At 37.2% G+C, this 25,866-nt stretch overlaps 1 protein-coding gene across 1 annotated transcript in view; it reads left to right on the top strand.

Annotated features, from left to right (window-relative positions):
• The window catches only part of LUZP2 (leucine zipper protein 2), a 248,677-nt gene that overhangs the window by 108,698 nt on the left and 114,113 nt on the right, over positions 1 to 25,866 (top strand). The window contains exon 5 of the mRNA XM_021685868.1: positions 23,223 to 23,285. Within this exon, the coding sequence (XP_021541543.1) occupies positions 23,223 to 23,285 (63 nt within the window). The remainder of the gene's footprint in view (positions 1 to 23,222; positions 23,286 to 25,866) is intronic.

The raw sequence follows: 25,866 nt of genomic DNA, 5'->3' as shown, positions 1-25,866 counted from the left end.
TCTGCTGAGTGTCCTGCCTATTTTCTAATACTTGTTTTCCAGCCATCCTAGACCTACCAAAATCTTTGAGTATAACAGTTCATTCATATCATATGATGTAAAGAGAGCCTGAAGAGTCTTCAGGGGTAGGCTAGACATCAGAATACTTCTAGTGGAGCTCAGGCTCCCTTGAAAAGCCTTTTGACAATTAAAATCAAGACTGAAGTAGTGCCCAGAGGGCATAAATTCAGGCTGACAGCACAACATAGATAGATAGATGATAGATGATAGATAGATAGATAGATAGATAGATAGATAGATAGATAGATAGATAGATGATAGATAGGGATAGGCAATATACATACACACACACAAACACACACACACAACATGAACATTTCTTACAAGATAGCAAGCATTGTTTCTGTTACTTGCAAGGAACCTGTCTCTTCAAGGTGTGATTCCCTGGTTTTGGACTTGAAACTTAGGTGAAGAAACTTGCAATAAATCCGCCCCAAAGTATTCTAAATTCTCTGTGCTTTTGATGCTGCTGGCTCAAAAATTACCCAAGAAATTTGGTCTGTTTTAATCTGTCACAGACTAGCAATTATGCCAAGTCTTAAGGGGATTCTCTTGGCTAATATCTTTTATTGAAAACAAAGGTTCATTTCATTGGAGTTGTTATCTTGATCATTTTCTTGGTAAGAAATCCTACAGCTGTTGTTCTCTACTGGTGTCTCAGATTACAATCTAAATGTAAGAGAAACAATGAGGAGACAAATTAGCCATGTCTATTTATTCAGCTAGCTGTCTCTTCTGGAAAACATTTATGCTGCTTTCGTGTTTTATATTATTATAAAATATTGAACAGTGAACGACTTTTTGCCTGGTGCCTTTTTTTCTTGTATTATTTTTCGGTTCATTGTTAAGAAATGGCAACACTGAATTACAATGTAATAAGAATCTTAAGATAATCAAATATATTGTCAAATTATTTCCCAAGGGGGTTATACAAATTTATTTTCTTTTTAGTAGTATTTAAAAATACCCTTTCATTATACTTTCACTTTCCTTCTCTTACTAAGTCTTTCATATTCTCTGTAAATTTTTTAAAAACAAATTTGATACATAAAAATGTTATCTCTTATAAATTTGAATTATGTTGATTACTAATGAGGTTGTCAACCACCATAATTTCTTCAGTGAAAATGGTTGATTAATGACCTTAAGCCACTAATACAATGTTCCTTTTTTATTTGGCTATAACTAGTCTCTTGAAATTTTGTCATCACCCCTATCAATTCGCCACCATCAACCAGCCATCATGTATACCTGATTCCAGAAATCATCTGTTCTATAAGCTGTGCTATCAGCCTGAATTTATCCCCTCAGGGCACTTCAGTCTTGATTTTAATTGTCAGAACGGCTTTTCAAGGGAGCCTGAGCTCCACTAGAAGTACCATGACCTCTAGTCTGCCCTGCAGACTCATCAGGCTCTCTTCATATCAACTTCAGAGATGCCCTGCATCAAAGAACAATGCTCCTCAAATATATTTAATCACAGAATTGTTTGTGATGTTGTCGCTATGACTATTTCATAGAGCTAGTATTCCTTAGAATTATAACCCACGTTAAGAGTTGTTTAATAGCATTTAGAGAACCTATTTATTTAACTCAGAACCTTTGTGCAATGAATGTGAACTTTTTTTTTTTTTGAGAATAACTGACCTACATTTTGGGGTGAGCTTTATATACAATGTGCCATTGCTTTAGGAAGTAGTTTTCCCGAACTCTAATGATACACAGATCTATTTACAATGATCTTTTCATTCCTAATCCTGCCTTGCTCAGGAAGTGATGGAAATCTTTCCATTAATTACATCTGATTCTGGTCTTCTATGGATCTCCTCTTCCTGTCTCTCTTCTCCTTCCACCTCCTCCTCCTCTCCTTCCCTCTTCTTATCCCAGGTCCCCTCTTCCCCCTCCTGTACCTTTCTCCTCCCCATTATAATAAATGTCCAGGTGGTTCTGATTCCCTTTCATATGTTCAGACACTGTCTTTCTCTACATCTGCACCGGGCTGTCAATTTCTTATATTAGTTTTCATATATAGGCTTTCTTGGTGTTTATTTACCATCACTGAAAATTCACCTTACATACCTGGGCTAGTCTAATTCAGAGGCATTCTGAAGGAGGTTGTTCCTTCTAATATGCTTTGCACAGTGTTTGCTACTAATTATGGGCACTTATACCCATCTGGAATGATTTCACGCAGTATTTGCTGCAGTGTGAGCTGTACTCCCTAATCTAAGCACTTTGTTCCCTGCCTTGGCTGAAGCAGCTCAGTAGTGCCTCTCCTACACACCATTTGAAGAGATTAAAACGTTTTGGAAGATTAAAAAGCATATTTAAAATGTTAATTACCTGTCAATTCTTCCAAAATCCTCTCTTCCTGCATGTTTTGATCCTGATTTTATACTCGCTGAAATGGAGAATAATTTAAGCATATGGAAGCAGTAGAACACGTACGTATTTTTTTCAGTCAACCGGCAAACCCCGTATTCTAGGAGGATCCTACACTCTGTAAGTTTTAGTTTGTGCTTCGGTCTCAGTGACATAAAAATATATGGCATACACAGAATTGCATTTTTTATATTTACAAAGCACTTGCTCATCCATTGCTTCCTGTTATTCTCACACTAACATAGTGAAAAGCAGACGTAATTACAGATGGAGAAAGCAAGGTTTAGAAGTGCCCCAGTGCAGGTATGTCCATGGTGATGGGTTTAAATGGGAGCCCCGGGACTAAAACATGTCTGGTGAATTGTGTTTCATGTTTTTTTTTTCCCCCCTCTCTAACACTCTATCACATAAAAAGTGAAAAAAATCTCAGTGTTGACTGTAAGGAGAATAGCATTAGAAGACTCTTTCCCTTGTTCTTGTCTAATCAGCCAAGTACAGGTGCACACCACATGAACAGATGGAAATGCAAGTAAGACAGATGTGCTGACGGTTCATTCACAGACTCTGATGCTTTAGAACCCCGGTGCAAGTCTAAAAGCACAGCTTGCAGCAGGCACAGCACAGGAAGAATCAAATGTGGGCACAAGATTCGTATGAGCCGCAGGTCTTTCCAAATTTTGAAAGTGAAATGGCACTAGTGATTTTGAAATCCTACATCTATTCATAACTCCTTCAAGTGGTACATATGTTTTACATTGTTGAGCATAATTAGAAGAACGTAAAGGTAAATGCAGGATCGTGGACCATGTATACACTCTAAGCCCAGTGTAAGATAAATCAGAATGATGGAGTGACCAAGTCTTTGGTCTTTGGAGTGTGAGTTGTATCCATAATGTGTGAAGAGCCTAAATTCGTTCTTTGGCCAGTTAGTATTACTTCCCTCCCACCTCCCTCAGGAAAACCCTTTGACCTTAGATATCACTTTCAACATTAAAAGTTGCCAAGTAGTCCTTCTAATTGGAATAAATTGCAGGTACTGTGGGCAAATGTATCAAAATAAACATCCTCGTGGGCCAAAGGTGGCAAAGCAGAAGCCACCTTAGGGTCACCTTTGGGGTCATGCTCTCAGCTTTCTTATTATTTGGGAGACAGTTGCGAGAAGGTGAAGACTAGCACAGGGCCTGTGCTTAGGTAAAGATCTTAACCCACCTGTACCTCTTAAGAGCCATGTAGCATTGGGCCAGTCTCTTGGCCCCTCTGAAAGTCAAGTAAGTTTACTTGTTTGTTAAATAGGAACATCTTGCTAGCTACCTTACAGGGTTGGTAAGAAGCTTATATAAGAGAATAACTGTGAAAGTGTAACTGTTTTGTGTAAGAGAGTAACTGTGAAAGAATAATTGTGAAAGTTTCACTGTTTTCTTCTGGAACATTTGAGCTCTAACACCTGCCAGGGATTAATAAATATAGAAAGACCAACCTGCAGATATTACAGAAGAACATTAGGAACGGGAGGGCATAAGGTCAGACAGAGAGATCCCCCCAAAATTAAAATCTAGCCATTTCTTACTCTGACTCTGCAGTGGTTTTAAAGTTTAATGTGCCTAAGACTCTTCTGGGGGTAATGCTAAAATGTAGGTTCCTGGGCCATGTTACCAGAGACTCTGATTCACCAAGTCTGGGGAGGAACTAGGATTCCAATTAAATACCTAAGGTCATTCTGAAGGTGATTTGAGGACTCCAGTGTGAGAAATTGGAAATAAACCTTTCATCTCTGGTGTTTACTTCCTCATCAGATAGGTCACAAGTGGCTTGGGAACAAGGACCAAAATACATAATTGACCAATTTCTGCAGACTCATAGAGGATGGAGCAGGCAATAGGTGGACTAATGCTTTCAGCTGAAAACGCTGCTTCTCATGTGTTCTGCTAGTTAACCAGGAAAAAGTGGCAAAGATCAACAGTTCTCCAGCAATAGCTGTTCTCTCTGTTCTGAAACAATAGTCCACTTTCATTTACGCAAATTGATACCCAGAATAAACATTTCCCAGCTTCCTTTGCAGCTTGCTGGGGCCATGTGCCTAATTGCTGTCCATTGTTCTATAAACAGAAGAGATGTGGGCACCTTTCAGATTGTATCCATAAAGTAAAATCCATTTACTCTCCTCTTTTTCTTTCCCCCTTCTTTGATGGTGGAATGTAGATATGGAGATAAGGATCAAACAGGCAAGGGTAACACCAGGGAGGTGGTAACACATCCAGTGAGCAGGAGTCTGGCTCTTAACACCTTCAAAGAATAGAGTGACAACATTTTGACTCTGTGATGAAGATAATTCTATGCTAAGATTGGCCGAGTAACTTAGAAAAAAAAAAAAAAATCTGCCTCCAGTTCTAAGCTTTAAGAGAGACTCGAGTGAACTCCAAGCCAAAAAACCTTGAGTGGAAAACACGAGCCAAGTGTGCATTTGGCATCAGAAGCCTGATGAGCTGGGGAGGAACCATACCTGCCAGTCAAATGGGCAGCATTGAGTTCCAAGGCCCTAACACCATACCAAGGGAATGCCTGTGGAAGTGGGTTTTAGTAAGGTTATTTAGATGACTGATTTATTATTCATGGGAAGTGTACAGTGCAAGGTTTATGTTAAAGGCTTTTTGAAATATATTGCCGTCATCATGAAAAATAGCCCCGTCACAGAACTGCAGCCAGAAAGATTTATGGGTGTGCTTTGACCACATTGGAGAGGGCTGCTTAGCAATGATACCGGAGTAGCATATGAAGGTAGCCATGTGTTAGGTAATCTGTAGCATTTAAAATCACTCAGGGTGCGGTGTTGGAGGTGAAGGAATGGGAGCAGTTCACTTAAAACCTTTGTAAGTGATATGAACTAGACAGATTTTATTTAGCCGTGGGCATAAAACCAGGAATGGAATACCCATTAGACTTACCTGTATAAATCTGGACAAATTATTACATTTGTGTTCAGCAGTGCTTCTCAGACTTGAGTGAGCAGCAGAATAGCCAGGGCCCGCCCTCAGAGCTTTTGATTCAGTAAGTCAAGGACAGTTTGGGGCCTCCGAATTTATATTTCTCGTAAGTACCCAGGTGATGCTTGTTGCTGGTCCAGAAAACATATTTTGAGACCCACTGGCTTATCGGAAGTTCCTGGAAAAGTTTGGTACGTAAACAACCCATTTCTGTGTTGACATCCAGCTTGTAAGGTTCCCCTCACTCTCTGCGTACATCGGGGTTAGACTGTAAAATTGTAGATGGTGAAGACTACATCTCGTTTATTATCGTATCTCTGAGATTTTGTGCAGTGCTGGGCATTTCTTAGCTGCTTCAGGTTTTTGTTTGTTTTGTTTTGTTTTTGTCTTTGAAAAGAAGTTTCCCTGCCTTCCCTCTTCCTTAACTGTAATACCATCCTAGACAACAATATGTCCTTTCAGATGTATCTGTGTTGTGGAAAGTGCTTTGTACAGCATGGTAATTGTTGCTTCACAGGAGAGAATTTTTTCTAAGCCGAGTTGTTAGGGACTTTGGGGTGGGAGGCAGAGATACAGTTTTTATAAGCCTGAGCCATGGACACAGGAGAGCTGATGGAGGTCAAAACCTGGATTTGAATCTTGGCTTTGTTTCTTGTTTGCCATCTGAGCGTAAGAGAGTCACCTAATCCAAGTTTCGTGATTTTACTGTTCCCTGGGTTTAATATTTGGCATACTCATAACTTCCATTCTGATATGTCAGGTCTTTAATGATTTAATGCATTTCAGTGTGTTAATGCATTTAAAGTTCAGTTACATTGCTTTTCAATTAACTGAGATATTTTGGTTATAGTTTAAGGGAAATCAAAGTTATTCTTGGATAAAGATATTCAGCAATAATGAAAAGAAGGGGCTTGAGTATTAGCAAAAAAAAAAAAAAGTAGGGTTAGAACATGTGTCTTAGCAAGAGAAGTTTATGCAGTGAAAAAAAAAAAATAACACTAGATCTGACATCTCTGTGGACAGGATGGGTGAGTGTTGTGTAAGGGGGAACCAATAGTGTGCTTTTGCATGAGTTCTTCAAGGCCAAAACTGAAGCACTTGATTATGTATTTGGGAGAAAAATGAGAAGTAACTAGAGAAAGTTTAAAGTGATTTGATTTTAAAACCAAATGCTTCAAATATTCGGAAAAAGTTAAATAGTATTTACCCAACATATATATTCTCTTTTCCTGGGACCACTCTGTTAGAAGCAGGAGTCAAAACTTTGAGTCATAACATGGAAAATAATCACTTAAAATTCCAATGTAAAATTAAAGTGGAAAAAAATGTTTGCTGACATGAATGAGATCTACAATAAAGCAAAGTGCTTCTACAGGCATATTGGAATTTCAGTGAGCAGTTTCTGTGACAAGTTTGTAAAGACTAAAGAAGATAAATAAAATCAATTGTATACATTTTACTTATTTTTAAATGACTATTTGTGAAAATGTGTCAAGTTGAAGAATTATTAGTATTTTCTTTTTAATGTGCTTATTTGTTATTTTTTAGTTACTTTAGCAAACAATAGAAAGGATACTTACAGCTTAATTTGTGATCTCTGTTTTATAGTCCATTATTTCAATAGATCTTAAGTTCTTAACTATTAAACTGCTCCTTTAGAATCTTTCAAAGAGCTCTCTGTGACATAAAGCCATTTTATCAAAGTTAAGGTAGTTTTATTATAAAGCTGTTTTTTAAAAATATTTTTTATTAATATCCATCTCTTCATGCAATCATGCTGATTTTATTCCTTAAAAAAACATATGTTTTACATGGGAGATCCAATATACTTGGTTTAAATGCTAAATATACCAATTACTTAAGTCTATTATTTTGTAGATTGTAAGGTCAGATATTATTATGTTTTTAGTAGTTTTGAACAGGTTTGTTTGTTTATTTTAATAATTTTATATTTTAGAGTAGTTTTAGGATTATATCAAAATTGAGTAGAAAGTACACAGTTCCCATACACCCTATGCCGTCATAGATCCACAGTCTCCTTCACTGTCAACATCCTACACAAAAGTGGTACATTTGTTGAAATTGATGAATCTACATTGACCATCACTATCACCCAAAGGCCATAGCTTCCATTAGGCTTCACTCATGGTGTTGTATATTCTACGGATTTTGACAAATGTATAATAACATGTATCCACCATTATGGTCTCATAGAGATTAGTTTCACTGCCCTAAAATTCTTTTGTGGTCTATTCATCTCCTTCGTTTGAGCCCCTAGCAAACAGTAAACTTTTTGCTGTCTCCATAATTTTTTTCTTTTTCAGAATGTTGTATAGTTGCAATCTTAGAGTATATAGCCTATTCAGTTTGACTCCTTATACTTAGTGATGTGCATTTAAGTGTACTTTTGTTTTCTTATGCCCTGATAGCTTGGGTATTTTTAGTGTGAATAATATTCCATTTTCTGGATGTAACACAGTTTATTCATTCACTCACCTACTGAAGAACACCTGGTCACTTCCAAGTTTTGGCAATTATGAATAAAATTGCTATAAGCATCCTTGTGCAGGATATAATTTTGAACTCCTTTGAGTAAATACCAAAGGCCATTATTGCTGGATCATATGGTAAGAGCATACATAGTTTTACAAGAAACTGCCAAACTGTCTTCCAAAGTGGCTATACCATTTTGTAATCTCGCCAGCAGTAAACGAGCATTCCTATTGTTCCATATCCTTGAAAGCATTTGGTGTTGTCAGTGTTTTGAATTTTTGTCATTTTAATAGATGTGAATAGTATCTCATTGCTGTTTTAATTTTCAGTTCCCTAATGACACATAATGTGGAGCATCGAATATTGTATGTTAATACCTTGCTGTACCTACCCTGCATGGTTTACAGGAGCACTTATTTATTTATTTTTTTTTAAAAAAAGATTTTATTTATTTATTTGACAGACACAGCTAGAGAGAGAACACAAGCAGGCGGAGTGGGAGAGGGAGAAGCAGGCTTCCGGCTGAGCAGGGAACCCGATGCGGGGCCTGATCCCAGGACCCTGGGATCATGACCTGAGCCGAAGGCAGACGCTTAACGACTGAGCCACCCAGGTGCCCCAGGAGCACTTATTTAATATTTGAAGAACAGATGAATAAATGACAAAGTGGATGAAATCAACACCAGAGTTCTGGCTTTAATGGTGAAATTTCTGACACCATTAGAGGCCAGCCCTAGAATGGAGAGAGGCAGCTTTGCCATGAAATCTTTTAGTATCAGTATTTGAGCAACTGTCTCCTCCATAGCATTCTAAACAGATGAAGGCACTCTAAACAGATGTTTCCACCAAGATCAAAATACTCATTCACATGCAAAAAATTCATAGTGACATAATTTCCTTTCAAAGGAGAAAGTCTGTACAGCACCACAAGTCACTCTTCTCACAGCTTGCCCAATCACTTGGAGTGCAATTGCTGTAGCAGGATTATTAAGTTTTAAATAACTAGGAAAGGATACTGGCAAAATGCGTGCTATTTAAGGCTTATGAGCACACTTTCGGATAAGACTGAGCAAATTTATGCTTAAGAAAATGATGGCAGCAGATGCATTTGACCCTAAATAAAGCACGTTGTGATTTAAGCATCACACTTAATTCAAAAATTTATTTTGATCCATCTGAACTTCTTTAAGGTAATAGAAAACACTAAGCAGTTATCATTAATTTGTTACCAGCAGTGTTAGCCAGGCTCAACCATGGTTTGTGCAGATATCTAGAAGAAACAATCTAACCAGTGCTAAGATCTTAGTGCAGTTCAATTTGTTCTATTCATTAACTCAGGTAGAATCCAGATTACTCTGTAACAAAAAGTGTAACATTCTAGTGCAAGGAATGATATTAATCATACTGTTACCTAAGAACCAGCATTTGAATCAGTGCAGATTAGGCCCAACTATGGCTATAGACAGAGTAGAAATTCTATTTTATTTTTGCATATACCTATGAAATAGACACATCTACCTAATGTTTGAAAGAAAGGAAAACTTCCCATCTTCAGTATTTCCCCTGATGTACCTATATGAAAGCATTCGTGCTTTCATATAGGTATCTGTAAAGGTATAAAGGTATCTGTAAATACCTTTTTTTTCCCCTTCCTTTTTCCAGAAGCCACAATTTAAACTTTATCTTGGTGGGGAGGGGAGCTTATTATAGTTCTTAACCTCTAACATGCTGGACCTCATGGGAGAATTATGCTTTTCATACATTGTGGAGTGTCCCATATAAAACTGCATAGTAGTTTTAGACAAAGCCTTACAATTAAAACCTTTCCAGTCAAACATATTCTTATTTATGAAATATGACAGCTGGGTGTTTTGTTTGTTTGTTTGTTTGTTTTTTTGTTTGTTAGCCAGATCCAACATTGAGTCCAGCACTAAGGATTATTGTGACTCAGCTATGGGTATGAAAGAAACATGTAATTTGAGAATTGTCAGAATATAAATAAATGAAATCCATCCCTTATATATTTCTCTATGACATAACTACAGGTTTTGAGTTTAATATCCAGTACAAACTTTATTATGTTCATACTCTATAAAGAACATTGTATCTGACATTGAAGAAGGAAATGACCTAAAAAAAAACTGCTCAGTCACTCTGAAGAGTCCAAAGATTGAAAAGAAAAAGTATGTATAGTCATTGAAATAATTTAAAATAAAAACAAAGCTACTCTGGGCGGGGGGAACTCTTGTCTGGACAAATTATGCCTCAGCATAATTTGAGGGTTTAACTTAGAATTTCCTACCAATAAAAAGGTACAAGTGAATGTGTGTGTATATGAGAGAGAGTATGTGTGTGGTTAAGAGATGCGGATAAAAGATTGACAGTCTGAAATATATGTCTAATAGGAGTTCTTGAAAAAGAGAATAGAGAGAGTGATGCAGATGCAACATTTAAGTCTGAACATATATTTTATAATGAAGACAACTATATGTATTGGGTAACTTATATACATTGTGACAGAATGGCAAGAGTGAAGAACGCTCCAAGGTTCTTAGAGTTAACAGTCAGAAAGACGACATTGTCCTTAACTAAGAAGAAGACTGTAGGTGAAGGAGGATAGGGAAAAAGATGGCACTAATTTTGGATACCTGAGATTTGAGATGACTACATGTGATGGATGAGGTAGCAGTGGACGTTGAGAAGAGAGGTCAAGTCAGGAGATATAATTTGGTAAACCATGCCAAAGACTGTGTTTAAAGCCATGATCATGAATGGGATTACCGAGGTAGTGAGGGCAGTGAGAAAATGTCAAGTACTCAGCCATGAGTTACTCCAGAGTTGAGATGTCAGAGAAGAAGTGGGGATTGGCAAAAGGCAATTGAGGGAGCTTTTTTATAAAGGAAGAGAGAGAGAGAGAAAAAAAATATCAAGAGTGAGGCATTTCATAAAACAAGTTGAAAATAAACCCAACTATTTCAAGGAGAGGGAATGATCCACTGTCAAATCCTGGTGATAAAACAAGAAAAACAAGAACCAAGAATTGTCCCATGAATTTGGCAGCCATGAGATCATTAAATGAAGTTAGTGCACATTTTCTAAAAGTGTATGTATTGTTTATGGATACATACATATATGGAATTATAAATCAAATATAGGCTGAGGGCATTGAAGAAAACTAGATCTTGTCCACTGTAACAAGACACATCCCTTATTAGTGGAGTCAAATTTATGGTATTGTTTAAAAAAGTCTTTATTCTATTAATGACTCAATCAATTCAACATATAAAACCATCCACAGTGCTAATTTACACAAGCTTGGAGCACAAAAGCAAATGATAAGCCTTTTCTTCCTGCCATATCTGGTGGGTATTTTTCAGCAATCCTAGGAGGAAAAAAGAAACCTCAAGTATTAAATAAATCATCTTCCTTTGAAATTTATGTTAAACTTTATTGTCTGGCTTGAACTACAACATCAGAGCCTCACTAGTACTATGTTAAAAAGGAATTGCTGACAGCAGTTAATATTTGGCAAGATTCAATTAAATCATAAATAATAAACTAGGTCCCAATTTATTCTTGTAAGCAAGCATTAATGACCTTTAGTCATCATTTGTGCAATGGTAACTGAGCAGCAAAGACTGAACAAAACAATTTTTAAAGTTAATGGTATTAGGTTTAAATGACACAGCCTTGATATGTCTTATGCAGTTGTACCATTTTTATTTCAATGTGGAAATAGGTCTTAACACTTTTTTTTTTTTTATCCTGGGCCTGAGGAAATGTTGGTAAACTCTGGGGAAAAAAGCAAGAAAAGAATTCAGGTTTCCCACAAAGTTAAAGACAAGAACAAAGGAGATCTCCTCTCAGTTGTAGTTACTCAACTGTGTTCTTAGGATGGAATGACTTTATTGAGCTAGGAATTCCCAGCAGTACTGCAAAGAGAGGATGGCAGGTGTTCAAGACTTAACTGGGCAGAGCTGAGGATATTCTCGGAAGTAATTACAAGTGAATTTTCTGATCTTTCCTAATGATTTCACAACAAATTTACTTTGCCTTACTGCTCTAGGAGTAAAGTTATTTTATAAACCATGCTTTATTGTATTACCTGTTGGGGTTGGATTGATTGGTAAAAATGCATGTATCTGGAATTAAAAATTCAAAGACAAATTTCACGTTTATGTACATTTTGGTTGTTGTCTATTACTCAGTAGAAATCGAGGACTTATTTTCTTTCTCTACCTTTCTCTCTCTCTCTCTTCTGTATTTCTCTATAAGCAAAGAAGAATTGGTAAAAACTATACAGCATGCTGGAGAAGAACATGGTTTTTTGGCCAGTGTTAGACCTGGACTAATCCCAGCTTTGTCATTTCTAAAATGGAGATAATTAGGGGCACCTGGGTGGCTCAGTCACTTTAGCATCCGACTCTTGACTTTGACTCAGATCATGATCTCAGGGTTGTGAGATGGAACCCCAGAGTTGGGCTCTGCACTGAGCATGGAGCCTGCTAAGATTCTCTCTCTTTAGGGGCACCCAGGTGGTTCTGTCGGTTAAGCATCTACCTTCAGCTCAGGTCATGATCCCAGGGTCCTGGGATTGACCCCACATTGGGCTCTCTGCTCAGTGGGGAGCCTGCTTCTCCTCTCCCTGTGCCTGCCTCACTGCCTACTTGTGCTCTCTCTGTCAAATAAATAAATATTTTTAAAAAAATGATTCTCTCTCGTTCTTCTCCCTCTGCCTCTCTCCACCAATCCCTCTCCCCCACCCCGCTCCTCTTCACGCTTTCTGTCTGTCTCTCTCTCTCAAAGAAAATAAATAAATAAATAAATAAATAAATTTTTAAAATGGAGATGATTAAGAATTTTTGCCTGTAGGGCTGCTATGAGGATTCAGTGAAAAAGTAATGAGGATTCAGTGAAATAACTTATATATCCTCATTACTTTTTCACTGAATCCTCATAGCAGCCCTACAGGCAAATAATTGTATAATAGCTGGCACAAAGTAAGCATTCAACAAATGATAGTTTAAACACACATATACTCAGCACTCATTTATTTTTCCAGATTTATTGAGGTATAATTGACATACAACATTGTCAAAGTTTAAGGTGTGTTCCATGTTCACGTGATACATTTATATATTGCAGTGTAATCACTATCATAGCTTTAGCTAACAACTCCGTCTTGTCACATAATTACCATTTCTTTTTGGTGGTTAGAACATTTAAGATCTTCCTTCTTTAGCAACTTTCAAGCATATGATATAGTATATCTAACTATATATAGTCATAATGTTGTGCATTAGATCCCTAGAACTTACTCATCTTCTAACTGGAAATTTGTACCCTTTGGCCAAAATCTCCCCATTTCCCCCAACCCCCAGGTTTTGGTAACCAGTATTCTATTCTCTGATTCTATAAGTTTAGCTTTTTCAGATTCCACATATAAGAGATGCCATAGAGTATTTGTCTTTCTCTGACTTATCTCACTTAGCATAATGCCTTCAGTGTCCATCCATGTTGTTGCAAATGGTGGGATTTTCTTCTTTCTCATGGGTGAATAATATTCCTGGTGTGTGTCTGTGTGTGTGTGTATCACATCTTCCTTATCCATACATTCACTGACAGACGCTTAACGATGTTTCTGTGTCTTGTATATTGTGAATAATGGTGCAATAAACATGGGAATGCAGACATCTTTTCAATATCCTGTTTTCATCTCCTTTGGATATATACCCAGAAGTAGGATTGCTGGATCATAGCATAATTCTATTTTTAAGGTCTTGAGGAACTTCCTTACTGTTTTCCATGGTGGCTGTACAAATTTGCATCCCCCCTGACAGTGCACCGGGGTTCCCTTTTCTCTACATCCTTGCCAATGCTTGTTTTCTCTTCTTGTCTTTTTGATGATAACCATTCTAACGGGAGTGACGTGACATCTCCCTGTGGTTTTGCTTTGCGTTTTTCTGAGACTAGTGATGTCGAACACCTTTTCATGTTCCTGTTAGCCCTTCATTTGTCCTCTTTGGAAAAATGTCTGTTCAGTTCCTCTGCCCATGTTTTAATCAGATTTCATTGTTATTGAGTTCTATGACTTTTTTATTCTCTCCGTAGAATACTGCCTAAACTATAACTGCAAATAAAACCTAATGGAGGCAAACTCCTATTTCATTTTTATAAAAAGTAAATCTGATCATGTGACTTCCATGCTACACATTCATTGCTAATGTGGCTAACCCCAGTCTTTAGTCTCATCTTTCTACTCTCTCACTGCTACTTTATGCATGTTGCCACCAAGCATCTTATAGTTCAAATGCACCTACTCTCCCCTCTCTCTTGCCTCTTCCTGTTATTAAGCTGACTCCTTTAACACAGCTAAGGACAGCTCAGTGTTACTCCCTGAGTAGCTGCCCCTCCAGAGCCTTTGAGTGCTACTCTCAGCCTCCTTCATGGGTTGCAAACTCCTTGAAAAGAGGGATTGTTTTAGCCCCATTCCTAGTACAAAAAAGGTTTTTATAAATGTTGACAAGAATATTAATTTTTTTTCATAAATTTATTTCTGGAGTGAATGCCATTTCATACATTTAGCTACATTTTTTAACCCATCAGAATGAGAGCTCTCTGATAAGGGAAGGGAGTTAGTAATGACAGCAGAAGCAGGTTTCGTCTGCAAGAGAATTGTCTATTTTAAAAGAAAAACAAGTCAGACATAGAAAGAAATACCATTGAATGCAATGACTTCCACAATAAATTTTATTTATTGATCAATTAGAGTTCATTAGCTAGAAACTTAACTGCCATCTTCTACTATATATACATATGTTTATATATTTATATTTTATATATAGATGTAATATGTATTTATATTTTTATATATTTTATTTGTAATGCTGAAATCCTGAAACTTCTGGAGTGCTCTTCTAATCATCAAAAAAAAGTTTTCCTTCTTTATTTGTACAAGATGAAGTGAGTTTTATTGAAATAGTAAGATCTAATATTTTTTAAGTGCTCACTATGTGTCACTGTCATAAGTGTTTTGCTTATATAATCTCATTTAATAAACTGCCCCATTAAGAACCGGCTGGTTATGACAGTTGCCTAATTGTATGGATGAGAAAACAGAGGAATTATCAGAGGTTGCAAGATGCATCCAAATTTACAGAGCTTATAAAAAGTGGAATTCAAGGGTGCCTGGGTGGCTCAGTTGGTTAAGCGACTGCCTTTGGCTCAGGTCATGATCCTCAAGTCCCAGGATCGAGGCCCACATCGGGGGGTCCCTGCTCAGCAGGGAGTCTGCTTCTCCCTCTGACCCTCTTCCCTCTCGTGCTCTCTATCTCTCATTCTCTCTCTCTCAAATAAATAAAATCTTTAAAAAAAAAAAAAAGTGGAATTCAAGTACGATTGTTCTGCCTCAAGAACCCAGCTGTGGGGTTCTATATTATATCCATACTATTTGAAAAGTGATCTCGTGGGTATGAGATGCAGCTAAGCAGTACATAGAATATCTAATTAATTTACTCAGTTAGGTTGGAATGTCATGCAATTACCTCTTACTTGATACCAAAAAAAGTCATCAGCTCATATCCCTCACATCCTCTCTCAATAGTAGGACAGCAGTCCTTAAGATGCAAGAAATTTAAGAGATGACCTAAATATTCTCCATTATTTCAACATATGTTGACACATATGTCCAGGGGTTAGATGACTTATACTAGATATTAGAGCTAGTTTGGGGCTAAGCCAAGAATAAAACTCTCATGAAGCACTCTTACATTTTCTAATGAATTAGAGCCAACTTCAATATCCCATACTCTTCCTGAGTTAACCTCAATGAGGAAATCTATTAGCACTTGTAAAACTTCTGTTACAACCAATTTAGAATTGAAGTTGGCGAGGCCAACAACACTCAACTGGGGTATCTACCATCACTTGGATGATAGCAAGGTTGTCTGGTGGTTTTATTTAAATGTTTATAGAATGATCATTTCATTCACACCTACTCAATTTTAAATCTTTCTGTAAAATATAAATCTTTATTAAAGTTAGCAATTAGTTCACATGTAGATTAAATCATAGCATTATATTTAAACAGGATGATTCAGAAAAAATTAATGAAAATATTTAGTTTCAAGTAAGTGTTTCTCTTGATACCTACATTATATTTTTGTATAATTCAGGAGAACAGCTTTGTCTTTTTGACAAAAGGTATTTCAGTTGTCTAAAGATCTGTATTTGGCCTTTTTTCTCCATTATCAGTTTGAAACTATTTCATAGACAATTTTATCTCTCTTTATTTTGAAAGTATACTTTTGTCTTCTCTGTGGCTTAGAACAAATAAAAAGGCCAAATACACATTTCTTATTTTCCCTACTTTTTCTACAGGTAAGCTTTTCTAAATGGGAGGAAAAAATTCTCCCCTTTATTGACCTCTTTACCTCTTATTTTGAAACAAGAACTGTGGAATAACAGTCTTTAAATTTTAAGGAGTATCAATTGTAAAGTGACTTAACAACTTTCCTAAGGTGGGTGAACTGTAAATACTAAATGAGACGTGCACAATGTTGTAGACTACATCCTGATTTCAGAAACAGTAAGAAGTAAAAAAAAAAGTACATCTAAGAACTAATAAAACAAACACTCATGATTTAAATTTCAGTCCAGTATCCCATCCCTTTCCTGAGATGTCCTCAATAAGGGACTTTTTAGAAAATTTATAAAATGTAAAATCTGCTAATATTTTAGAAGCAAAGTATTTATGTTACATATTACACCTAAACTATATTGTTTTCTTTAATATGGGATATAAGATTTCCAAGTACAAAATAACTTATTTGAAAGAGCATGCCCTTTCTATAGGCATTTTAAAAACACATTTAAATTGAGACAAATGTGGGTCTCAAGCAGTCATATATAATCGTTTCCGAAAATCAGTTTTAGGAAATTCTAAAATAGGAGCTACTTTCCACAGTTAGACACAGCAGTCTGGTTTTATTTTGAATAACACTGCAGGTGTTTTTACTTTTTGTTTACACTTAATTGCACTTTGGAGATAATTAACACATGGTTTTGGCTGCCTGGAAGCAGTGGTTTATATATAATTTTAATCTAGAAAATAACATTATAAATGCATATACAGGGGCACCTGGGTGGCTCAGTCATTAAGTGTCTGCCTTCGGCTCAGGTCATGGTCCCAGGGTCCTGGGATCGAGCCCCACATCGGGCTCCCTGCTTGGCGGGAAGCCTGCTTCTCCCTCTCCCACTCCCCCTGCTTGTGTTCCCTCTCTCGCTGTGTCTCTCTCTGTCAAATAAATAAATAAAATCTTTTTAAAAAAATAAATAAATGCATATACATAATTTATTGTATTTGACAATCCTAAGTGGTCCCAGGTTATGACTTTTACCATGAAAATTCATTGAGACCTCATCATTCCACCTTGTAAATAAGTATAGTGATTTATAGTTGTCATAATAACTGTATTCTGTCTTACAGTCATAAATACCTTGTCTTACTTGGTTCCTGTCTACTTTCTGAGCCTTATTCCCCAGACTTTATTCTGCTTGAGATATTCACAAGAAATTAATGTTTTGCTTGATTTTGCTATTATTGGTTTTTATTATTTGCAAGCAGTAATACCTCTTAATACCTAATTTCATTTGAAAGCACTATGTAAAATCTAGACTCAGTAATTTTGGAATTTTTACATTTACATATGGAAAGATTATAGAGATATACTAGGCTTATATCTCTTTCTGTTTTGTAGCCTAGAACATTTGATGGGTTTGAGCTACCACGTAAATGCTACTGAAAATGTGGTGTTTTAAGTTCCCAGGTAAAAACTAAAACTAGATTAAGCAGATCTATTTCCTAAGATAGATATTATATTACTATCAGATATGAGTTTGAGATTTATCCTATAGACAGTGGGAAATATTAAATGACATTTTTAGGCAGGGCTGACACATATACAAGCTGGATTCCCAAGAAGGCCATAGGGACATTTGTTTCATGCTACCCCAGATTTGTACAGCATCCAGGTGGGGAGCAGTCCCTAAATAGGTAGGAAGCAAGGTCTGCCTTCCATTTAGAAAAGGCAAAATAGATGGCCCACATCCTGATAAGTTATGGCATTAAGCATTAGATATAAGCATGGTTATTTGGATGTTCTTTGCTACTCTGAATCCTAAAGATGTGATAGAATTAGGTGATTATGTAAGATAGGGTGGACAAAAAGATGTAAGTATGGTGTCAAGAGAGCCGAAGGGCTGGTGCTGGAAGCATGTAATTGAAACACCCGGGAGTATACTAGCTTCAGGCAAGTATGAAGCAGGGAAGAAGGGCCAACGCTATCACCAGGATTCAACATTTCTCTCTCCATACTCAGGTGTTCCTTTACATTTTAGGTCGTCTCAGAGGGGTTCTGACTTAGTGATGACTCTCAGCACCTTTTCCTTAATAATTCTTGAAAAGAAAAGATTTATATTAGCTTTTCATCAGCAGTGTTTATGTTATTTTGCCAAATATGGACCAAGACTGATTGGCTGGGCTTGAGTTTTATCCTTATCCTAGATAGAGTGGGAGGGGTTAGAGTCATACCAGCCACATGGAATTAGCATGGAAAAATACTGCTCATAAGAAAAATCAGAGTATGGTTATTAGAATAAGGGATAGCGCAGGTGTGACAGGCAGGAAGAACAGACATTTAAACATTTGATGACTCTTTTAATCTACTTTTCTTCATATTCCCTCAAGTGAGGCATAATCATAATTGGATCCTGGCATCTTGGGTATAATTATATGTGTAAGTTGTTTTAGATCTTGTAAAAGCATCATTAGGTTTGATAGGGATGAGATCCACTGTTTAGAGGGTAGATGAAATGACATAAGCCTGCTTACAAAACTGTAAAAAAAACAAAACAAAACTGTGTTCTTAATGCCGAAGTGATATCAAGCCATGATTCCTTCTGGAATTAAAGAAGTATGCTCACTAACCACAAGTGGTAAGGTTAAATCAGGGAATTGTCTGGGAGTCAGTATTCCCTCTTCGGTCCTATGTGCCGTTCATGTTTCTGAAGAACATGTCATCTGAGGACAATCTTAGTACGGGCCTTGACAAGTCTCCCTTGTGTGCCACAATTGTTCCCTTTGTGGGTGACTGTAATTATTATCCCCAGTTCTGGGTATATTTTAAAGAGTGAAATCCTCTAATCCTTAAGCTTTAGAAATGACATTTAGCTTGATGGAAACATATTGCTTTACATGGTTTACACAGTTGCCCAGAATTATCAACTGCCTGCACAGATGTGGACACATAATGGAAGCACTGCTCACTTTGGGGTGGTCACCAAGATACCCATGTTGAGGAGAAGCAGTCTTCCCTGTGCAGTTCCAGATGCATTCTCCAAGTCCATCATAAGCATTTCCAGTGAAATAAAGTTCTATTCATTGTGTTATCTTAGAATTGAACAGAATTAAAAAAAAAAAAGGGAAAGAAGAAAAAAGGAAAAAAGCTTTAAGTGAAGGTGCAAACTTTAAATAGTATAGGCCACATACACTAAATTTTAAATATATTATTAACTGCATTATCATTTCTAATCAAGTTACTCAGATGTGGATGGTTTGTGTTGGTATGTAAATCTTCATATCCAATACACTTCACCTATCTTGTCTCAATTTTATTTATCTTAATTTTTTAAAATTTTTATTTATTTTACTAGTATTTTTTAATCCACAAATTCATTTAATTTCCACCCTCTGAGCTATTCCACAGGAGCAAGCGGGTGTGTGTGGACGGGGAGCATTGTAGCAGCGACTTCCTGAGTTGTCACGCGCTAAGGGCCATGCTCATACTGAACACAAAGTTGTCTACCAGATTAGAGAGATGAATGATATTGGAGAAATGTACCATTTTTTCTGGAACTATTTGCAGGGAGGTCCTGCTGCCATGTCATAGACCAAGCCTTGTCTTTCACCTCCAATTTGTCTAGGATGCTCTGGGTATCCATATGGGTGGCCCCAATGGTTTTGTGCTGAAAAGAAAGCTAATATTTCCCAGATGTCACTAGCAGTGAAAGAGCTAAAGGGACGGTTACATTGTTTATGGAAATCAGGGGGGATCCTGTGGAAGGCAAATCATGAGCAGATTTGAAAAAAGGAGTTCTCTTCTTCAAACTGAAGTTTAATAAAAGGATAGATTTCTTCTCTCTGGAGACTGGCCTTTTTCGCTTGTAAGGCTGGCACTGGCATGTCCACGATCTGGGTGTGTGGGTGTGGGGTGGGGGAGTACATTTTCTTATAGTGGGCTGATCTGGGAGGCAGGTTGAAGAACAGTCCCATGCTTCTGGCTGTCTGGGCAGAATTGCAGTCCTACACAGCCGGTTCCTGAGGATGGGCTAGGTATGTGTCATGCTGGAGGAGACTTAGGAAGGGTTTCTATTTCCCATTAGGCTGAGGCTCTAGAACACAAAGCTGTCTACCAGATTAGAGAGATGAATGATACTACTCTACCGAGTGGAGTAGGTGTGAGAATAGTCAGGCTCTGGAAAGCTGGAACGGGCTGAGGGGAAATGCCACAGCTTGCCAGACTGAATGGAAGAGGTCCTCGCCTGGGACTCTGGGTACTGATCCATAGGCATAGGACCCATTCAAGCTGCAGTTGGTGACAGAATATGTCAAAGATGCTTCTGGTTGTGGTTTTGTCCATTGAGAAGAGAAACAGCCGCGCTGATTTGGAGACATGTTGTTGTCATCCGTCAGGATCATATCTTCACTGTGGCGTAAGGGACTCAATCCGTGGGGGCTCTTGACAGTGCTCAAAGCTCTAGAGGTATTCATCCACCATGCTGCTGATGGCCCCTTGAAAATAGGTGAAAAAGGCACACCAGAAATTCCACTCAGTCTTTATAGGTCTCTGCACCTCCACAGCAGTCTTCCCCATTTCTTCCATTTCTAGTGATACAGGTGACGGTGTAATTCCTGACCATCACCTAAGAGAGCAAGATGCTCTGGCTGGGCAATGGTGTGCTGTGATGGCCAGAGCTGCCTGGCCCACTTTCAAGAAGCTCAGAGTTAATTTTAATTTCTTAGATAATTTAACTTTTTTTTTTTAAGATTTTATTTATTTTAGGGAGATAGAGGGCACGAGCAGGGGGGAGGGGCAGAAGGACAGGGACAGAAATGATCCCAAGCAGACTCCATGCTGACATGGGGTTCCATCCCAGGACCCAGAGATCATGACCTGAGCCAAAATCAAGACTTGGATGCCCAACCAACTGAGCCACCTAGGCGCCCCTAGGTAATTTAACTTTTTTGAAATAGATTTTGACATAGAAAAGGGCATGCCAAATTAGTATAGAATGTTCTTGTGTATCTTTGCCCCAAACCTCTAATACAGCATCATACAGAGTGATAATATAATTATTGAAGCAGAAAATTAACATTAATACAATACTATTAAACAAACTATAGACCTTATTTAAATTCCATGTCTTTCCACTAAAAGACTATAACCCTAAAAAAGATGAAAAATCTGGGGCACCTGGGTGGCTCAGTCAGTTCAGTGTCCTACTCTTGATTTCATTTCAGATCATGATCTCAGGGTTGTGAGATCAAGCCTCGCATCAGGCTCCACGCTGGGCAGTGGAGCCTGCGTAAGATTCTCCCTCTCCCTCTGCCCCACTCCCCCCTGCTCACATGCTCGCTTTCTCTCTCTCTCTCTCAAAAAAAAAAAAAGATGAAAAATCTAAATGAATATTAAATCTCTAGAGATAATGAAGATATTTCTATGTATAGAGATGATAGGAGAAATCAAAAAGGGAGAAATAGACTATGAGAAAAAATTAAGATTACATATGTCAAAAATATCATAAATAGACACAAACAGAAGGAAACTAGGGTATTTTTTAACCTACAATCTGAGCAACACTGCAGATTTAGAACATCGGTATTCATCCCCTTGTTATAGTTTACAGTTTTTCTCGATATAGGGATAATATATATTAAATTCTCTTTAAAAACTCTAATCTCGTGCTTTGTTGTATGATGAATACGAATATTTGCCAAAAAAAATTACTTGAGTGAATCAAGATAACTCCTCATTTGTGTAAATCATTTCATAGTACTAAAATTCTAAGAAATGAGTTTTTTAGAATTTCAACTCTTCGCTAAAGAAGAAAAATTAGCCAAAGGTTTCTTTCAGACTGAGGCAGCTGTACCCCCTCCCTGCATGACAAGAAAATAAAATAGGAAATGATGTTCAAAAGGTGAGAATTATAAGTGAAGAACTCTCAAATTTGATGTATTCATTCATTCAGTTACTCATTCATTCTGCATAAATTGTGTTCAGTTTGCTCATAGTGCTCATCAGATCGACTCTCTTTAGAGTCATTATCCATGAGATGTACTTTACCACTACATGGTTTTCTCCTGTGGAGACAGTACAAAGTCTGAATCCTGTGGGTTTCATTAAGTTTTCTGTTCTCCTTTAGCCCGCCTGTCTAAAAGTACTTGAGTTATCAGGACAAAGACAGAATAGCCTGAGCATAATGAGGCAGATACAATTGAATAGCTGTAAGGGTTTAGATTCAGATGGCTAAGAACACATGGCTTCTATGTCAGAAGTAACAAACATTCATCTATGAATCAAGGTCAATTATGGTGAGTTCAAAGGATTATTATATCTGTCCAGACTCAAGCCCAGCAAAGAGAGTATACTTATTGGCCTGAAAAAAGAAATGGCTTCTGAGCATCAAGAAGCCTTTTGAGTATAATTCACAGGCCTCCAGAATATAAGAGGACTCAAAGCTGTAGTCTTTAAAGGGAATACAGACCCTCATGGGTGTGTGACTATATTATACTAGGATCCAAGGTGACCAGAATCCTAATGAATCGTTGAACACTACATCAAAAATTAATGATGTACTATATGTTGGCTAATTGAACATAATGATTAAAAAAACCCAATACTTGCTGTTTAGAGATGTGCTTTCAAAAACCAGCATCAATTGCAGATTTGAAACTAAAATTATTTTCTAATATAAAATATGCAGATATAATAAAACAGCATTAAATGTAAGGCCAAATAAAGTTCCATCTTTTCAAATGAGCATGTTAATGTGAAGATATCAGAATGTTAATTGAATGGAAGAAACATTCTTTTACATGACAGATTCTATTGACTTTATGCAAATCCATTACATCTCCTATCACGAAGGACTTATACATGAACAAAACAAGAGAAATGCGCCTGACATATTTAAGGAATTGTTAATGGTTTATAATTTCTTAGCAATAAACTATGTTTCTTTCATCAGAATAAAAGCTTGAAGAACAAACTCTTGTCAGGAAGCAAGCTGTGTGGCATCCATGCAGAAGAGGTGAGTACATTTTCTAGCTTCAGTGGAATAAAGAGTGCCAAAATATTAGCACCAGATTGTTCTTCCTTAACCCAGAAACCTGGAGACTTCATCTGTCACTAACATAAATGAAAACACTGGAACAGGAAAATGAAAACAGATTTTACACTTTTAGGTGTTTTAGGGTGTTTTAAAATTGCATAACCAAAAAAAAAGAAATTAAGCCAGTTAAGCGTTGTTTCCCTAAAGTGATTTTATGGATTCCGTCCTTAACTGGATTATCAGGATTTTCTTAATAGCAAATACCTAGAGGTCAATGAAATTTTTATTTTTTTGAACCATCTACTATGTGATGTCTACAAAGTTTTGCAATGACAATGAAATGTCAGAATGAGGATTCTGGGGTTGACCATAAACTTTAAGAAACAAACACAATCATTGGGTCTACTTGCTAGGCAGGAAAATTGTTTCATGCATTTCTTAGTGGGGGGTGGGGGAGTCATTCTGGTTAATTCAGATTTATCTAAAATCAATTTCCTATACTTCTGATCTCCCAAATCCATCTGTGCTTTATGATCCCCTATTTAATGCTATAGACTTGAAGCTCATGTAATTCTTAGTGATAGTAATATGATACTAGAGACAGTGTCACAGTAAGTCATTCTTTTCCTGGAGGAGAGGAGACCACAATCACTGTGTTAGCTGGATCCTCCAACAAGCACACAAAATATGAGACTCTTTGTGCAAGGGACTTATTAATGGAAAAACCTGTGAATGATAAAGAGTAGGCATGAGAGTCCTCATACCACACATACCACAATGTAGATCTGATATCTGTTAAAGAAGGGGGAAGGAAAATGGTATAGATAGAACAAGAACAGTGGCTCCACAAGTTAAAAGTTTAACCCCTTTCCTGTAGTAGTTAGAAGTAAGGCACAGAGCTGGTGAAATACCGCTATCATCTTCTAATTGTGGATCTACCTTTTGTTCCAATGACCTTTCCCTGTTATTATCACCTTCTAGCAGAAGGGACAGGGAAGATTACCTGGTGACTCACAAGCATTGCTTTTTAGAAGTCCAGCTAGGAAGTAGTAACACATGTCTCATTGCATCCTACTTGCCAGACGTAGGTCCCATGCCTAGCCAAGCTGAATGGAGTCTGGAAAATGTCATTAGGTTGGTGGTCATGCACTTATCCAGACCTTGGGATTTTTTTTTTAGAATACTCCCTGATGGACATGTAAAAGTCCTTGCCATTCAACACAGAAGTTAGAGTCTAACATGAAATATAATATAACCTGTTTATAATGCCTTCACAATAATATTGTACATGAAATGAGTAGAAATACATGAAAACTAAAAGTTGATGCTCCATAAATGAATAATCAAACTGAATAGCTTGTGGATATGAGCCAATGTAGTATTTCCTTCATTATACTTCTCTATCTGAATAGACATAGACACTTACATTGCTTAATTTGCTAGGTTTCTAGAAATATTATATGAGTAGTGCGCAGTTTCTGGATATTACTTATAAGAGGGTAAGCAAGTGGAACCGATTTTTGAATAAGTACTATGTGGATTGAAGCTATATTCTGAGATGGTTACCATGTTCCCAGAGTCCCCGCAACACTCTCGGGAGAGAGATGGCCCCTAGGCAAAGTTGCCTGTGCTGTTTAGAAACAAACAAATGAATAAATAAGCAGCAACAACAATCTGGGTCCACCTGTATTTTTTAGCCCCTTAGTTCATGAATGATTCATTTCTTTAAATTAATCTCAATTCCTTAGAGGATATATTATATCTGCATTTTAATTTATGAATTCCTAGATGCTTCATAATATTAGTACTGCATAATGTTGAAATCAGTTTATTTATTTGACCTATCTATTTATTTATAGAAAAAATTTAGAGTTTAACATTCTGGGCAATAACAGAGGCATATATATATATATATTTTTTTTTTTTTCCTGTCACAAAAACACTTCACGAGAATATGGTAATAAATGTAATTATTTGTTTTAATTCCACCACTACCACCAAAACAAAATAGTAATGTCTTCTATCAGTTTAGGAGCTAAAAAGGAGCTGTCTTCTAAATCAGTGACCCTAAACTACTCATAGATAAATAAATATCCAGATCCCATTGACACCTAATGGATTGCCAGTGTTTTATTTTTATTTTTTTTGAAAGATTTTATTTATTTGACAGAGACACAGCGAGAGAGGAAACACAAGCAGGGGGAGTGGGAGAGGGAGGAGCAGACTTCCTGATGAGCAGGGAGCCCGATGCGGGGCTCAATCCCAGGACCCTGGGATCATGACCTGAGCTGAAGGCAGACGCTTAACGACAGAGCCACCCAGGTGCCCCGGGTTGCCAGTGTTTTAATTTGCCAAGGCAGAATATTGAAAACAGTAGGGTCTACTGCAAATACCACTACAATCATCTTCACTGTTATTTCATGAAGGAAATGCTACTTGGACATGAATTGTAGAGAAGAAAAATGTCAGAGACTAGCTAAAATATTCTATCATGGGCACCTGGGTGGCTCAGTTGGTTAAGTGTCTGCCTTCAGCTCAGGTCATGATCCTAGGCTCCTGG

This window comes from Neomonachus schauinslandi, chromosome 11 (genome assembly GCF_002201575.2).
Source record: "Neomonachus schauinslandi chromosome 11, ASM220157v2, whole genome shotgun sequence".
Taxonomy (NCBI): domain Eukaryota; kingdom Metazoa; phylum Chordata; class Mammalia; order Carnivora; family Phocidae; genus Neomonachus; species Neomonachus schauinslandi.
Note: the sequence above shows the minus strand (reverse complement) of the source record. Positions and strands in the feature narration are given on the sequence as shown.